General features: G+C 46.7%; 1 protein-coding gene across 1 annotated transcript; it reads left to right on the top strand.

Moving 5' to 3' along the window:
* Nucleotides 1-4,854: 4,854 nt before the first annotated feature.
* LOC124687498 (homeobox-leucine zipper protein HOX24-like) lies at nt 4,855-5,717 on the top strand. Its single transcript, XM_047221274.1, has 2 exons — nt 4,855-5,297; nt 5,401-5,717. The coding sequence occupies exons 1-2, from the start codon at nt 4,911-4,913 to the stop codon at nt 5,680-5,682; spliced, it is 669 nt and encodes a 222-aa protein (XP_047077230.1). The 5' UTR covers nt 4,855-4,910; the 3' UTR covers nt 5,683-5,717.
* Nucleotides 5,718-17,960: the final 12,243 nt, after the last annotated feature.

A 17,960-nucleotide genomic window follows, 5' to 3' on the forward strand; every position in this document is an offset into this window, starting at 1 on the left:
CCTTCTGCTGGTACGTGCGGTTCCGGTACATATGGTTCTGGTGGATAACTGTAGGACCCTGCCCTTCTCTCCATTGCGTGAACTCTTGACATGGCCTCGGCCCTGAGGTCATCGCAGAACTGTCGAATTTCCAGAAAATGTCGACAGTTCCTTAACAGGTGACTGGATTTCTCTCGACCGTCCTTTGGATCAATGTAAGAATGAAGGTAGCATGGTGCCTCAAGTTTCTCCGTAGCCGAAAGGTACGGTGAACGGGTGCGACCCCTGATTGACGACGTGTCGTGGCACCCTTGTTCGAACTGGCGTAGGTGAGCTGCTGTTCGTCCTTCCTCCTCGCGGTGCGAGCCCCTTCGTCTTTTCCTCTGTCCTGCCATGGCGTCGAAACTTCCTCGGTTGCTCTCTTGTATGCTCCTGGGTGGAACTTTTAGGGTTGCTGTTGGAGGAACGCCTTCCGAAGCCGCGACCTTCAGGTCGGATGCGCCATCCCTAGGGAGGCGAAGAAAACCTCCGGAGTCGATGATGAAGTGGACACCACCGAAAGTAGCATCCATGTCGCGAGACGATCCCACAGGGATCGGGTGAAGTGCTTCGCGGTGCGGTACAAACTCGAAGGATCCACAGCGGATTGAATCTCTTGGTTCTGCTGGCGTCGGTGATTCGAGTAAGAACGCCGCGGACGTGACTGGTACTGCCGATGACTTGCCTGGTGCCGACAGGCTTCCCACAGACGGCGCCAATTGTCGAGGGTACTCCTCGGCAATGCCCTCCGATTGGGGCTTAGGGTTGACGGAATCCCGCAAGCCGACACGAGACATCGGTTCACGGACAAGCGGGAGAGCGATTTACCCGGGTTCGGGGCCCTCGATGAGGTAAAACCCTTACGTCCTGCCTGTCTGTTCTTGATTATGAAGATATTGGGTTACAATGGGGTGCCAAATAGTTCGGCTGAGATCTCGTCGAGAGGCTAAGTGCTATGTCGACCTAGCTCTAGACTTTTGGTGGCTTAGATTGCTAAGATTGATTGTCCCCCTCGGCAGCCCCTCTCCTGGCCTTTATATAGGAGGCCAGGTCTCAAGAGGTCTAACCGAGTACGACTAGGTTTACAGTAGCTTTAGATCTAATCTTTCCTTGTTCGGCCACCTCGTTATCTTGCCCGCCAAGGAATCTTCTGGTGCGCCATCCAAGTGGCCCATCTTGCCTCCAAGTGCCTTCATGGGCCTCCAACTAGACAATACGGGATAGGGCAATGTCGGTTACCCGAAGGGTAATGCCCACGTCATCCTTTGTGTTCAGCAAACCCGGTGAGATTGACAACCTCACTGTGAGTTGGGGCAACATATTTTGGTTGTCTTGTGTGCAGGTTTCACGTTATTGCTGACGCCGGTAGTGCGCTCTGCCACAAGTCAGCTAGCAACATCTTCAGAAGTCACACATTTCTCCTACTGGTCGATTAAAGTTTGGTTTCTTACTGAGGGAAAACTTGCTGCTGTGCTCGTCACACCTTCCTCTTGGGGTTCCCCAACGGTGTCAAGCACCATCACCCTGTATGGCTAATTTCTTCGGTCGCCGCTACCTCCTCGAATGGGAGGCATGTCGCATGTACGAGATGAGATACATGGCGTCGTCCAACATGCGATGCTCCGTTGGATGGCGGTTGAGTGCTTGTAGTTTGCATGTACCGTCGAAGCCACGTGCCGCAGAAATGGAAGTGGCAATCCACCAACATTACTACAGCGAGCTGACGCCAGATCAATGCGCGGATCCCTCGTGGGATCCCGAAAAAACAATGTGGAACACCTTTTTCCGCCAGTGTCGGGAGATGGAGCTCGCCAGGTTCGACGGAGGCATCCCACCACAAGCAAACAAGAACATCATCTGGCCACATGCTCTAGTGGGGCACACGCTCGCCGCGGTTCTTAACCACATCGTCATGGGGGTCGAGCCACGCCTTACGTTCCTGTCGCAAGAATATCGTTGGGAGCCTCCACCGCGGCGGCGCCGCGGACCACTCGCACCTCGTCTTATATAAAGGATGAGTACAAGGAGAAGTCGCACACGGGGTCCACCAACGGGGCCTTTTTCATCTGTGAACCGCGGGCTCCGCGTCCACAGTTGCCGCCACGCGGCTGCCTGCACCTCGCTAAGCCGAAAATGGAGCTCGAAACCATGCGCGGTGAAGCATGAGGAGCTAGAGTGGCAATCGTCGGTGTCTTTCGTGAGCTAGATTGCACTCCGGGATGATGACTGACTTGGAGGAGTTTTCATGCTTAAGGATGGCCATGTGCGCCTGCTTCGAGGATGTACCGCCATCGAGCCTTGAGTTTGCCTTGTCCTGGTCCAAGGCCGAGGCAAAGAAGGAGGCGCAGGAGCATGCACGGTGCATCGGCCTTTACGTTGACCTCGACGAAGACGAGGCCAGCCCGAGCCGCCATAGGTAGGGCGACGTCCGCCGCCCGCCGAAGAACCAGCTGCCGACGACATGGAGTACTACCCCCGACTCGGCAGAGGAGTCGATGTCGACGTCCTGTGTCATTTGTCGGACATGAGATAGGGCACCTCATGTGGACCAAGTCAAATGAACATGGGAAAGGCAAAACCCCAACCCAGCGGCATGACGCAAACAAACCATGCTGGTCGTGGCAACCCATTCGTGACCGTAATTAGGAGTGGCACACAAGCAAGTAGGAACAAACTCTCTCCTCTCCCTCCTCAACACAACTTTGCTGCATATCATATCCAGCGGTCTTCGGTATTCTTCAGCCTTGTAAAATGCAATGCTCCAGTGGTTCACTGTGAGATGAGTGAAAATACATACGCCAAGCCATATTATCTAGTTGATGTCACCTATCCTGACTGGACCACACTTATGAAGACTATCCATGAGTATGCAACCGAGAAAGAGAAGAGGTTTGCGAAACAGTAAGAGGCTTGCGGAAAATATGTGGAGCAGGAATTTGATGTGCTCCAATCTTTGTGGGCTATTTTCCATCACCTTGCTAAAACATGGAACCTTGAGACCATGTGGAAGGTGATAACCGCTTGTGTAATCATGCACAACATAATAGTTAACCAAGAGCGGAATGCTACATGCATCCATGACCAAAGATGGTAACTTCAATGCGGGTTGGTTGAGCCAGCGCCTGGGCTTCTATGTGCACACTAAGTTCCGTGATCGCTACATTCATAATCGTCTTCAAACAGATTTGGTTGAGTATCAATGGTCATTGGCAGATGGCAGACCACGAGAAATAGTCATCGGTCATCCCATATAATTTTGTTTGTTTAACTGTGAACTACGCATGTGGGCTATGTTTATTTGGATGTACGCTACTTAAATTTATTTGGCTACAGCATTATGTTTTTTATAAATATGAGCCATTTGAGTTAATAAAAAGGGAAAAATCAATCAAAATGGCCAGGCCGAACCAAATGTGTCGGGCCACTAGGTTGCCCGCCAACCTAAACGGAAAAAGATGTCCCGGCCAATTGAAACGAACCAAAACGGAAATTTTTCGTGTCCCAAATAGGTTGAGCGCCCTGAGCTTTCTAACTCTAACAATTGTAATCCAAGGATAAACAGGTGACCTCCACACAATTTCAGCTCTCCATCGAGCACTTAATTCATGGCACGGCTACCCCTTAGCTTTTTCGACAAAGGAAATATATTGATATCAAACAGATACCAATTGTATCTAAGTTCTGCAACAACGAAATGTCCTAAAGATATTACGGATGCACACAATCCTACTATAAAAAGGAAAAGGAAAAAATAAAAATAAAAGATCCTGCTACGGTGATCAAAACCTTGTAACTGCGACACAAACCATAGCCAAGACAACACCCAGAGTCCGTGCTCACAAAACAATGTCTTTAAGAAGGCTATTGGTAGACACAACCAATTAAGGTCAGATCTCGAATTTTCACTCTGGAGCAAATTACACCTTCTCAAAACAATGCCTTCAACAAGAACATTGCGAGACACAACCAATTAAAATTGGTCATTGGGTTCTTGCGTCTATGTACTCCTCCGGATTGCCACTCTCATTTGCCGCTACCGCTGCTGCAAGAAGAGAAACACCAAGCAAATTTCTTCTCAGTCTGCCATTACTAAATCTCACATATCAGATGCCATGACATTCTTCGCAACTATCTTTTCCATGTAATCGAAAACCAACACGTCCTATTATAACAATAGCCAGACTGACTTCGCGGCACTCCCTCCTGAAGCCGCACACTAGAAATATAAGTACACACCGAATCTCATTCGATCAAGCAATCTACGAGTAGTCGAGTACGAGACACCCCCTACCTAGAGCAGACATCTCCAAAGCAAGAGAACGGCGAGTCACTGGGTAACGTGACAAGCCTCCCAGCCACATCGGCATATCTTTCGGGAGAAGCTGGGCCTATCGACATGGACGCTGTCTACCTAGCTAGCATAGCTCCTACGTACCCTTGGATTTGAAGATCGACGTGGCTATGCCGACTGGCCACTCAACAAGAATCGAGCCATTCGTCGAACCTTTCCTTCCTCAACAAAGTTCTTGCCAAAACGAGAGAGGATCGATCTCGCACTCCAGCTATGGCGCGCGCACCACGTGTCCCGGCGCGCCGGGAGAGCCCAAACCAATCTCGAGACGGATAACCATTCCGTGCATCCGGGCTCGGCCCACTGGCCCGACGCGCTAACACCTGGCACTCCGCGTAAAGCGATGGAGGGCCTACGAGCTTTGGTCGGGAAGCGTGGCGCCACGTGTGAGCATCCCGCCGGCCGGGGCTCGTGCGCCGGTATAAAACCGGGCCGGAGCACCACCTCCCCAGCAACACTACAGAACGCCTGCGGCTGCGCTAGCTTAAGTTCAAGTGGAGTCCGTCTTTGCCGATTCGATACCGCGCACGACGGCTACGCAATGGAGAGCGACTGCCAGTTCTACATGTTCGGCGCCCCGCCGGTGGACGTCGACGATGGGCACGGCCAGTTCCTCCTCCAGCAGCAGCAGCAGCTGAGCGGCGGCGGGGGCGGGGAGAGGAAGCGGCGGTTCACGGAGGAGCAGGTGCGGTCGCTGGAGAGCACGTTCCAGTCGCGGCGGGCCAAGCTGGAGCCCCGGGAGAAGGCGGCGCTGGCGCGGGAGCTGGGGCTGCAGCCGCGGCAGGTGGCCATCTGGTTCCAGAACAAGCGCGCGCGGTGGCGGTCCAAGCAGCTCGAGCAGGACTTCGCCGAGCTGCGGGAACACTACGACGACCTCCGCGCCCGCGTCGAGGCGCTCAAGCAGGACAAGCTCACGCTCGCCGCGCAGGTACATCATAGTTACACTTACACTACGCATGCCATCGATCCTTCACGGTTTGGTCGATCATTCACATCTCTCTTACTGACATTAAATACATCTTGGTCCGCAGCTGGAAGAGCTGAAGGAGAAGCTGAACGAGCGGCAAGACCAGAGCGCTAGCTCCGACGGCGGCGCCGTCGCCGAGGTGGACGACGACACGAGGAATAACGTTTGCTGCCTCGTGGAGAGCGCGGCGACGGAGGCGGACGTCTCAGAGGACTCGGCCGCGGGATGGTACGAGCACGACGACCACCTGGCGACATACGGGGGTGGACTTCAGGAGCCGTTCTGCGCCACGCCGGAGCTGTGGGAGACGACATGGCCGGTGCTGGAGTGGAACGCGGTAGCGTGAATCAGCGATCTGCATAAATCTCTGTGTACTCGTCTCGTGTGCCTGTATATGTACGTACGTCTTAGTTGTTGCGAGCTCGCTCAGCCGGCTGATCGATCCGGGCTCCGGCGATCACATCAATCGGGTTAGATTAGATGTAGTGGTAGAAGAAAGATCAGCAGACAGCCTAGGGAGGGATGCAAGCGGCCGGGGCAAACAGAGAAGAAGCGATGCAATCTACATGCATGCTGCCGGCCGCCGGCCGGTAGACGGTCGTCGTCTTCGTCGAGTCTGCGGTTCATGTCCGTGTAATGGCCGCAGGCCGCTCCGACGTGCCGCGTCGATCTGGGTGTGTCACTCATGTACGGTTCATGTCGCGCCGTCGCTCGAAACAAAACTACAGTTACCCGCCTAGAATGAATCAGCACCCCAGCATTAAGATAAACATCAAACAGTATAAAGCATTTAACAAAACGGAAAATTACAACAATTTTTTTAAGATGCTCTTCATCTTCAACCTCTAGAAGTGCGCCGGCGCTGCCGCCCCCCTCGCTGAGCAGCCGTTCTTGTGTTCTCGCGCTCGTGTTACTTCAGGCCATGGATCCAGCACAGCAGGAACGGACGATGCGCCCGGGGCCCGGGATGGAATGGACGACAAGAGAGACGTCGCCGTCGTCGGGGGCAAAGCTCGCAGGCCGCTGTCGCCGCACCACGGGGTGCGATCTGTAGTCAATTGTTGCTCCTTTGGACGCCAGCGGGCGTGTCGATCGTTCGTTCGTCCGTATGGGCACCGTCGCGCGGAGCTCAAAGACGATGAAAAGGGCAGCTGGAAAATGACGCCGGAGGGAGGCGGCTGTCAACGGGGGAGAGGACGGTTCGGCGACGACGAAAAGGAAGTTCTGGATGCGTGGCCAGGCGGCCGAACGGATGGTGGAAAAACGCCTCACTGAGAACGAGAGAGTGACGGGCGCCTATTGAGACCAGATCAGCAGCGCCCAGATATTCTAATTTAAGAGTCATGTTATCCACGAGTAGGAATTGTTCGTGGGCGACTAGGACTGCCTATCTCGACTAGACACTTCACTCGGTCTGATACCGATGGTAGTGTTTTCATAAGGAGAAGCAAGGTTGCAGGGAGAAACTGGATGTTGATATGAGAACGAGCTGATCGCTTTGGTTCTAGATTGGCATGCTTGATCAGCTGGTCGAGATTTCTCAAGTGAATGGATAGATTCGAAACATTTAAATTCTTTTTGAAACGACAATAAAGACTTTGCCTCGGTTTATTAATTAAGGAGCTTGCTCAACAAAAATAAAAGAAGATTACATCTGGTTCAACTTTCCTAGCATGACTTCACTCAAAACATTGGCACCCGCGCGCTTGTTGCAGAACACACCCTTGTTCCTCACATCTTGTGCCACCAAGATTTGATTGAGAGAGTTGCCCAATTTCGGAGATCAAGGGCATCGAGACTCACCACATGGTGTATGTGGTGAGCAACCTAAACAAACAAAAAAAAAAGGGCATGGAGACTCATCCAATCCTTGACGAAGCCCCAAAACCTTAGGGTGAAGCAGCGTTTAAACATAACATACTTGTCCATTGAGATTTCCTTTCCGAACTCCAGTACAACCAAAACATAATGACAAGGCATGCGTAGTTACGTACTGATTGTGATGTGTTGAGATAGGGGGAGGGGAGACTCTTCCCTTCTGATCATCTGTTCAAACTGCACTAGTATTCCAGTTTTGAGGTGTCCAAAGTTGCCGCTCGAAAACACGGTTAGAAACTTGGTGGTTTCAACGGCAGTTATTGTTGGAGTATTAGGCAATTTCCGTGTGAGTTTAATTACCGAAAGTAACATTACATATGCACAGGCATACTTAACCATACACATCAGACTAAGCACATGCATCAGATTTGAACATGGAACAAGTAGCAGTGCAAGGTAGGAGAGGAAAAACACGTACATCGCGATCGGGAAGGTCGCACCAGCAACACCACCACCACCACCATGGGAGTTGTTGATGTCGCCCATGGTGTAGTCAGAGTCGTCGACGAAGCAGTCGAATCGGCGATGAAGAAGACGAACAGCAGCGAGCAGTCGCGCCGAGACGCTCCCCAAAAACCTTATCGCCCGTCTCCCGGTGCAGGATCTCAACGGACGGGGTTTCGGAGGCCTGCTCTCCCGGACGGCCGTGCACGCAGTCGCCGGGATGGGGAAGACTAGAGAGTAGCGCAGCAAAAGGAACTTCGTGAGAGAGAGAGATCTAAGAGCACTGTTTTCCAGATCTGATCGGTCTCCTTATATAGCCTGGGAGGAGAGCCGCCCCGACCGCGTTGACACGCGTAGGAAACCAGGGACACGCGGCGAGCATGCACATGCAGGTCAACACGTACCCAACTCAGTTGGTGCACCAAGCAAAAAATTTAGGCTTCCTTGAGTGTGTCTCGAACTCGAACTCGAACTCGAGTCACGAAATGCGACGTTGCGTGCGTGACGAGGCGAGGCGAGGCGGGCGGAGGAGGAGGAGTGCGCGAGGGCTCTTTCTATTCTCACTCAATTGGAATGACTAGAACAACAGCCCTTATATACCACTCCAACTCTCTCCCAACTAGCAATGTGGGACTAAACTTTATCCCCCAAGGCTGTCCCAAGCTGCCAACGTGATGGGCCTTGAGATTTCAGGAATTGTAGACTATATGGGCTGCCTTACTGGGCTGCAGCCCATCTACATTCAACAATCCCCCACCAGATCTCATATGCACATCAGATGACACATTAGTTCCATTCACTGTTTAATATACCTGCACTTCGGTGGAGATCGTAAGTTGAACTTCCACTTAGGCAAGGTGCTACGCTTGACTACAACTGAACAATGGACTATGACTTGAATTGTCAGTCTTTGTGCAGCAAGTTTCGCTCAATGCCGGCACGGTACTAGGCTACCATAGCCTTCCCCTCGAGTGGAGCTTATAAGTCATACCCCTCGGCCCTTCATGAGCTTACTAGAGATTCACCCAAATCTCCCACACTATGACCAGTAGTGTCACTCATATAGGTGTGTTCTTCAAAAGATCGCCCTGTAGGACGACGTCTTCGCTCATTAAGAGCCGCTCAGAACACATTAAGACATTGTCAACTCGCCTTACAAGTAGCTATGAGAGAATTGCATCCGCAGCGGAGTGGGAGTATTAAATTTTCTCTCAACTCGGTTGCTCCGGTTTGTTTTCCTGTGTCCTACTTCACGGAATTTCCGATCACATAGGTTGGGTTACCCCTCGGCAACTCAAGTGGGTCTCAAACCCATCTCCCTCGATGCAAGGTCTATCATGTTTCTTGATAGTCCTTTTGTGAAAGGATCTGCTGTATTCTTAGCACTTTGGACATAATCCAATGCTATCACTCCGGAGTTCTTCAGTTTTCTGATAGACTTCAATCTCCTCTTGATATGTTTGGAACTTTTCATATTATCCTTAGAACTTTTCACTTTAATAATCACAGTTTGATTATCACAGTTCATAAGGAGGGTCGGTATTGGTTTTTCAACCATAGGCAAGTCCATCAAGAGCTCACGAAGCCATTCCGCTTCGACGAGTAGGCCGTATCTAATGCCGTGAGTTCCGCTTCCATAGTTGACCTCGTTAAGATGGTCTGCGCTTGCAAGACTTCCAGAAAACAGCGCCACCACCAAGAGTGAAAACATATCCACTTGTGGCCTTCATCTTAGCATCGAAATCCAATTGGAATCACTATACCCTTCAAGTCCTCTTGGATACCCGGTATAATGAATTCCATAACTCATGGTTCCCTTTAGATAGGCATCACTCTCTCAAGAGCATGCCAATGATCATCTCCCGGGTTGGCCACAAACCGGCTAAGTTTGCATACAGCAAACGAGATATCAGGCCTCGTAGCGCAAGCTAAATACATGAGTGAACCAATGATTTAAGAGTATCTCAATTGATCTCTAGTTGCCTTTTCATTCTTTCGAAGCAAGACACTCGGATCATAAGGTGTGAGAGAAGATTTGCAATCAGCATCCAAATCTGCTCAACACCTTCTCAACATAATGAGATTGCACAAGTGTAATCCCATTATTCTCATCTCTCAATAACTTGATGTTTAATATAACATCAACTTCCCCAAGATCTTTCATCTCAAAACACTGAGATAAAAAGGTTTTTACCTCTTCAATCACTTTGAGACTTGTCCCAAAAATTAGTATGTCATCCACATACAAGCATAGGACAACTCCCTCACCCCCACCATGGCGGTAATACACACATTTGTCGGCTTCATTGACAACAAAGCCCACGGATGTCAAAGTTCTTTCAAACTTCTCATGCCATTGTTTGGGTGCTTGTTTAAGACCATACAAAGATTTCTTTAATTTACACACCTTTCTTTCTTGACCTTGCAAGACGAAACCATCAGGTTGTTCCATGTAAATTTCCTCGTCCAACTCTCCATTTAGGAAAGCCGTCTTAACGTCCATTTGATGAACGAGAAGACCGTGTGAGGCAGCCAATGACAGTAGTACTCGAATGGTGGTCAATCTCGCCACAGGTGAGTAGGTATTGAAGAAATCTTCGCCTTCCTTTTGGGTATAGCCTTTGGCTACAAGCCGAGCTTTGTACTTCTCAATAGTACCATCTGTAGGGATTCGTTGCATAGAAAACAAAAAAATTCCTACCGCGAACACGCAATCCAAGCCAAGATGCAATCTAGAAGACGGTAGCAACGAGGGGATTATCGAGTCTCACCCTTGAAGAGATTCCAACGCCTACAAGATGAGGCTCTTGTTGCTGCGGTAGACGTTCACTTGCCGCTTGCAAAAGCGCGTAGAAGATCTTGATCACGGCGCCACGAACGGGCAGCACCTCCGTACTCGGTCACACGTTCGGTTGTTGATGAAGACGACGTCCACCTCCCCGTTCCAGCTTGGGAAAGAATGAAATCTCTGGTTAAAAATTGCCCAACCCATGGACTGACTACTTGGATGATCATCCAAACCTTCTATGCAGGACTAAATTTTTCTTCGCGGAATTTATTGGATTCAGTCTGCTGGAGGTACCTTTATGTCCATCACTCTTGGTGAAGCAACAAAGCTTCTTGATAATATGATGGTTAATTACTCGAATGGCACACGGAAAGAGCTCCACAAGGTAAGAAGGTAAATTCCGTTGAAGAATCCTCTTCCTTGAATGATAAAGTTGATGCTATTATGTCTATGCTTGCGAATGATAGGACTAATGTTGATCCTAATAATGTTCCATTAGCTTCATTGGTTGCCCAAGAAGAACATGTTGATGTAAACTTCATTAAAAATAATAATTTCAACAACAATGCTTATCGGAACAATTCTAGTAATAACTATAGGCCATATCCTTATAATAATGGTAACGGTTATGCTAATTTTTATGGGAATTCTTACAACAATAATAGGAATACACCCCCTGGACTTGAAGCCATGCTTAAAGAATTTATTAGTACACAAACTGTCTTTAACAAATCTGTTGAGGAAAAGCTCAATAAAATTGATATTCTTGTTTCTAGAGTTGATAGTCTTGCCTCTGATGTTGATCTTTTGAAATCGAAAGTTATGCCTAATATGGATATTGAAAATAAAATTGTTACTACAGCAAATGCCATCCAAGTTAGAATTAATGAGAATATAAGATTAATGGCTGAACTGCGTGCTAGGTGGGATAGAGAAGAAAATGAAAAACTAGCTAAAAAGGAAAATGTAGCTAAAGTTTGGACTATTACCACCACTAGAAATGCTAATGATTCATATGTTGCTGCACCTCCTACTATCAATGGTAAAATAATTGGTGTTAGCAATGCTTCTACTCCTAGTGCAAAGCGCGCAAAATTACCTGAAACTGCTAAAAGCTACGTTGAAACTGCTCTGTGATAAAGCTGCTGAAATTTTTTCCAACCTTGGGGATGATAATCCCATTGCTTTAGATTGTAATGATTTAGATTTTGATGATTGCCACATCTCTGAAGTTATAAAGTTCTTGCAAAAACTTGCTAAGAGTCCCAATGCTAGTGCTATAAATTTGGCTTTCACAAAACATATTACAAATGCTCTCATAAAAGCTAGAGAAGAGAAACTAAAACTTGAAACTTCTATTCCTAGAAAGCTAGAGGATGGTTGGGAGCCCATCATTAAAATGAGAGTCAAAGATTTTGATTGTAATGCCTTATGTGATCTTGGTGCAAGTATTTCGTTATGCCTAAAAAAGTCTATGATATGCTTGACTTGCCACCATTGAAAAATTGTTATTTGGATGTTAATCTCGCGATAATGCTAAAAAGAAACCTTTGGGGAAAGTTGATAATGTTCATATTATGGTTAACAATAACCTTGTCCCCGTTGATTTTGTTGTCTTGGATATTGAATGCAATGCATCTTGCCCCATTATATTGGGAAGACCTTTTCTTCGAACCGTTGGTGCTACTATTGATATGAAGGAAGGTAATATTAAATATCAATTTCCTCTCAAGAAAGGTATGGAACACTTCCCTAGAAAGAGAATGAAGTTACCTTATGATTCTATCATTAGAACAAATTATGATGTTGATGCTTCGTCTCTTGATGTTACTTGAGATACACTTTCGCGCCTAGCTGAAAGGCGTTAAAGAAAAGCGCTTATGGGAGACAACCCATGTTTTTACTCCAGTATTTTTGTTTTATATTTGTGTCTTGGAAGTTGTTTACTACTGTAGCAACCTCTCCTTATCTTAGTTTTATGTTTTGTTGTGCCAAGTAAAGTCTTTGATAGAAAAGTAAGTACTAGATTTGGATTACTGCGCTAGTTCCAGATTTCTTTGCTGTCACGAATCTGGGTCTATCTCCCTGTAGGTAGCTCTGAAAATTACGCCAATTTACGAGCATGATCCTCAGATATGTACGCAACTTTCATTCAATTTGAGCATTTTCGTTTGAGCAAGTCTGGTGGCCTAATAAAATCCATCTTTACGGACTGTTCTGTTTTGACAGATTCTGTCTTTTATTTCGCATTGCCTCTTTTGCTATGTTGGATGAATTTCTTTGATCCATTAATGTCCAGTAGCTTTATGCAATGTCCAGAAGTGTTAAGAATGATTGTGTCACCTCTGAACATGTGAATTTTTATTATGCACTAACCCTCTAATGAGTTGTTCGAGTTTGGTGTGGAGGAAGTTTTCAAGGATCAAGAGAGGAGTATGATGCAATATGATCAAGGAGAGTGAAAGCTCTAAGCTTGGGGATGCCCCGGTGGTTCACCCCTGCATATATTAAGAAGACTCAAGCGTCTAAGCTTGGGGATGCCCAAGGCATCCCCTTCTTCATCGACAACATTATCGGAGTTCCTCCCCGAAACTATATTTTTATTCCGTCACATCTTATGCACTTTGCTTGGAGCGTCGGTTTGTTTTTGTTTTTTGTTTTGTTTGAATAAAATGGATCCTAGCATTCACTTTATGGGAGAGAGACACGCTCCGCTGTTGCATATGGACAAATATGTCCTTAGGCTCTACTCATAGTATTCATGGCGAAGTTTCATCTTCGTTAAATTGTTATATGGTTGGAATTGGAAAATGATACATGTAGTAACTCTAAAATGTCTTGGATAATTTGATACTTGGCAATTGTTGTGCTCATGTTTAAGCTCTTGCATCATATACTTTGCAACCATTAATGAAGAAATACTTAGAGCTTGCTAATTTGGTTTGCATATTTGGTTTCTCTAGAGTCTAGATAACATCTAGTATTGAGTTTTGAACAACAAGGAAGACGGTATGGAGTCTTATAATGTTTACCATATGTCTTTTATGTGAGTTTTGTCTGTACCGTTCATCCTTGTGTTTGTTTCAAATAGCCTTGCTAGCCTAAACCTTGTATCGAGAGGGAATACTTCTCATGCATCCAAAATACTTGAGCCAACCACTATGCCATTTGTGTCCACCATACCTACCTACTACATGGTATTTATCCGCCATTTCAAAGTAAATTGCTTGAGTGCTACCTTTAAAATTCCATCATTCACCTTTGCAATATATAGCTCATGGGACAAATAGCTTAAAAACTATTGTGGTATTGAATATGTACTTATGCACTTTATCTCTTATTAAGTTGCTTGTTGTGCGATAACCATGTTTACGGGGACGCCATCAACTATTCTTTGTTGAATATCATGTGAGTTGCTATGCATGTCCGTCTTGTCCGAAGCAAGAGAGATCTACCACCTTCATGGTTGGAGCATGCATATTGTTAGAGAAGAACTTTGGGCCGCTAACTAAAGCCATGATTCATGGTGGAAGTTTCAGTTTGGACATATATCCTCAATCTCATATGAGAATAATAATTGTTGCCACATGCTTATGCATTAAAGAGGAGTCCATTATCTGTTGTCCATGTTGTCCCGGTATGGATGTCTAAGTTGAGAATAATCAAAAGCGAGAAATCCAAAATGCGAGCTTTCTCCTTAGACCTTTGTACGAGCGGCATGGAGGTACCCCATTGTGACACTTGGTCAAAACATGTGCATTGCAAAGATCCGGTAGTCCAAGTTAATTAGGACAAGGTGCGGGCACTATTAGTATACTATGCATGAGACTTGCAACTTGTAAGATATAATGTACATAACTCATATGCTTTATTACTACCGTTGACAAAATTGTTTCATGTTTTCAAAATAAAAGCTCTAGCACATATAGAGCAATCGATGCTTTCCTCTTTGAAGGACCATTCTTTTACTTTTATGTTGAGTCAGTTCACCTATCTCTCTCCACCTCAAGAAGCAAACACTTGTGTGAACCGTGCATTGATTCCTACATACTTGCATATTGTACTTGTTATATTACTCTATGTTGACAATTATCCATGAGATATACATGTTACAAGTTGAAAGCAACCGCTGAAACTTAATCTTCCTTTGTGTTGCTCCAATGCCTTTACTTTGATTTATTGCTTTATGAGTTAACTCTTATGCAAGACTTATTAATACTTGTCTTGAAGTACTATTCATGAAAAGTCTTTGCTTTATGATTCACTTGTTTTCTCATGTCATTACCATTGTTTTGATCACTGCATCCACTACATATGTTTACAAATAGTATGATCAAGGTTATGATGGCATATCACTTCGAAATTATCTTTGTTATCGTTTTACTCGCTCGGGACGAGCGTAACTAAGCTTGGGGATGCTTGATACGTCTCCGACGTATCGATAATTTCTTATGTTCTATGCCATATTATTGATGATACCTACATGTTTTATGCACACTTTATGTCATATTCGTGCATTTTACGGAACTAACCTATTAACAAGATGCCGAAGTGCCAGTTCTCGTTTTCTCGCTGTTTTTGGTTTCAGAAATCCTAGTAACGAAATATTCTCGGAATTGGACGAAACGAAGACCCGGGGCCTATTTTTCCACGGAGCTTCCGGAAGACCGAAGAACACACGAAGTGGGGCCACGAGGTGGCAACACCACGTGGCGGCGCGGCCCGGGGGGCCCGCGCCGCCTATGGTGTGGCCCCCTCGTCCGGCCCCCGACTGCTGCCCTTCCGCCTACTTAAAGCCTCCGTCGCGAAACCCCCTGATGCGGAAAACCACGATACGGAAAACCTTACGGAGACGCCGCCGCCGCCGATCCCATCTCGGGGGATTCGGAGATCTCCTCCGGCACCCGCCGGAGAGGGGATTCATCTCCCGGAGGACTCTACACCGCCATGGTCGCCTCCGGAGTGATGAGTGAGTAGTTCACCCCTGGACTATGGGTCCATAGCGATAGCTAGATGGTTGTCTTCTCCTCATTGTGCTTCATTGTTGGATCTTGTGAGCTGCCTAACATGATCAAGATCATCTATCTGTAATTCTATATGTTGTGTTTGTCGGGATCCGATGGATAGAGAATACCATGTCATGTTAATTATCAAGTTATTACATATGTGTTGTTTATGATCTTGCATGCTCTCCGTTTCTAGTAGAGGCTCTGGCCAAGTTTTTACTTTTAACTCCAAGAGGGAGTATTTATGCTCGATAGTGGGTTCATGCCCGCATTGACACCTGGGACAGTGGATGTAAAGTTCTAAGGTTGTGTTGTGCTTGTTGCCACTAGGGATAAAACATTGGCGCTATGTCCGAGGATGTAGTTGTTGATTACATTACGCACCATACTTAATGCAATTGTCTCGTTGCTTTGCAACTTAATACTGGAGGGGGTTCGGACGATAACCTGAAGGTGGACTTTTTAGGCATAGATGCAGTTGGATGGCGGTCTATGTACTTTGTCGTAATGCCCAATTAAATCTCACTATACTTATCATGTCATGTATGTGCATTGTTATGCCCTCTCTATTTGTCAATTGCCCGACTGTAATTTGTTCACCCAACATGCTTTTATCTTATGGGAGAGACACCTCTAGTGAACTGTGGACCCCGGTCCATTCTTTAATACTTGAAATACAAATCTGTCTGCAATACTTGTTTTACTTGTTTTCTCTGCAAACAATCATCTTCCACACAATACGGTTAATCCTTTGTTACAGCAAGTCGGTGAGATTGACAACCTCACTCGTTTCGTTGGGGCAAAGTACTTTGGTTGTGTTATGCAGGTTCCACGTTGGCGCCGGAATCTCCGGTGTTGCGCCGCACTACATCCCGCCGCCATCAACCTTCAACGTGCTTCTTGACTCCCTACTTGGTTCGATTAAACCTTGGTTTCTAACTGAGGGAAACTTGCCGTTGTGCGCATCACACCTTCCTCTTGGGGTTCCCAACGGACGTGTCAACTACACGCATCAGGCAGCGGAAGTAGTAGCTCCTCTTGAATCCGACAGCACGACAGCGAGCATGAAAACAATATCCCTCGCATTGTCTTAGTGATCACACGAACCAAATCCACCACACCTAAGTCCGATCATCACGAGACAAGGTGTAATTTCAATGGCGAACACTCAAAGTGTTCATCATATCAATCATATGATTCATGCTCTACCTTTCGGTATCACGTGTTCGAGACCATGTCCGTACATGCTAGGCTCGTCAAGGCCACCTTAGTATCCGCATGTGCAAAAGCTGGCTTGCACCCGTTGTATGCACTTGTTGATTCTATCACACCCGATCATCACGAGATGCTTCGAAACGACAAGTCTTGGCAACGGTGCTACTAAGGATGAACACTTTATTATCTTGAGATTTTAGTGAGGGATCATCTTATAATGCTACCGTCGCGATCTAAGCAAAATAAGATGCATAAAAGGATTAACATCACATGCAGTTCATATGTGATATGATATGGCCCCTTTGTCTTTGCGCCTTTGATCTTCATCTCCAAAGCACGGACATGATCTCCATCATCAACGGGCATGATCTCCATCATCGTCGGCGTAGCGTCAAGGTCAATGGCGCCGTCTTCATGATTGTTCTCCATGTAGCAACTATTACAACTTCTTTGAAATACTACTCAACATGAAATTTAAAGACAACCATAAGGCTCCTGCCGGTTGCCACAATACAATAATGATCATCTCATACATATTCATCATCACATTATGGCCATATCACATCACCAAACCTTGCAAAAACAAGTTAGACGTCTCTAATTTGGTTTGCATATTTTACGTGGTTTAGGGTTTTCGAGAAAGATCTAATCTACCTACGAACATGAACCACAACGTTGATACTAATGTGGTCAATAGAAGAGTAAATTGAATCTTCACTATAGTAGGAGAGACAGACACCCGCAAAGCCTCTTATGCAATACAAGTTGCATGTCGAACGAGGGACAAGTCTCATGAACGCGGTCATGTAAAGTTAGTCCGAGCCGCTTCATCCCACTATGCCACAAAGATGCAAAGTACTCAACTAAAGATAACAAGAGCATCAACGCCCACAAAAACATTGTGTTCTACTCGTGCAACCATCTATGCATAGACACGGCTCTGATACCACTATAGGGATTCGTTGCATAGAAAACAAAAAAATTTCCTACCGCGAACACGCAATCCAAGCCAAGATGCAATCTAGAAGACGGTAGCAACGAGGGGATTATCGAGTCTCACCCTTGAAGAGATTCCAAAGCCTACAAGATGAGGCTCTTGTTGCTGCGGTAGACGTTCACTTGCCACTTGCAAAAGCGCGTAGAAGATCTTGATCACGGCGCCACGAACGGGCAGCACCTCCGTACTCGGTCACACGTTCGGTTGTTGATGAAGACGACGTCCACCTCCTGTTCCAGCGGGCAGCGGAAGTAGTAGCTCCTTCTTGAATCCGACAGCACGATGGCGTGGTGTCG

Source organism: Lolium rigidum, chromosome 2 (assembly GCF_022539505.1).
Source record: "Lolium rigidum isolate FL_2022 chromosome 2, APGP_CSIRO_Lrig_0.1, whole genome shotgun sequence".
Lineage (NCBI taxonomy): Eukaryota > Viridiplantae > Streptophyta > Magnoliopsida > Poales > Poaceae > Lolium > Lolium rigidum.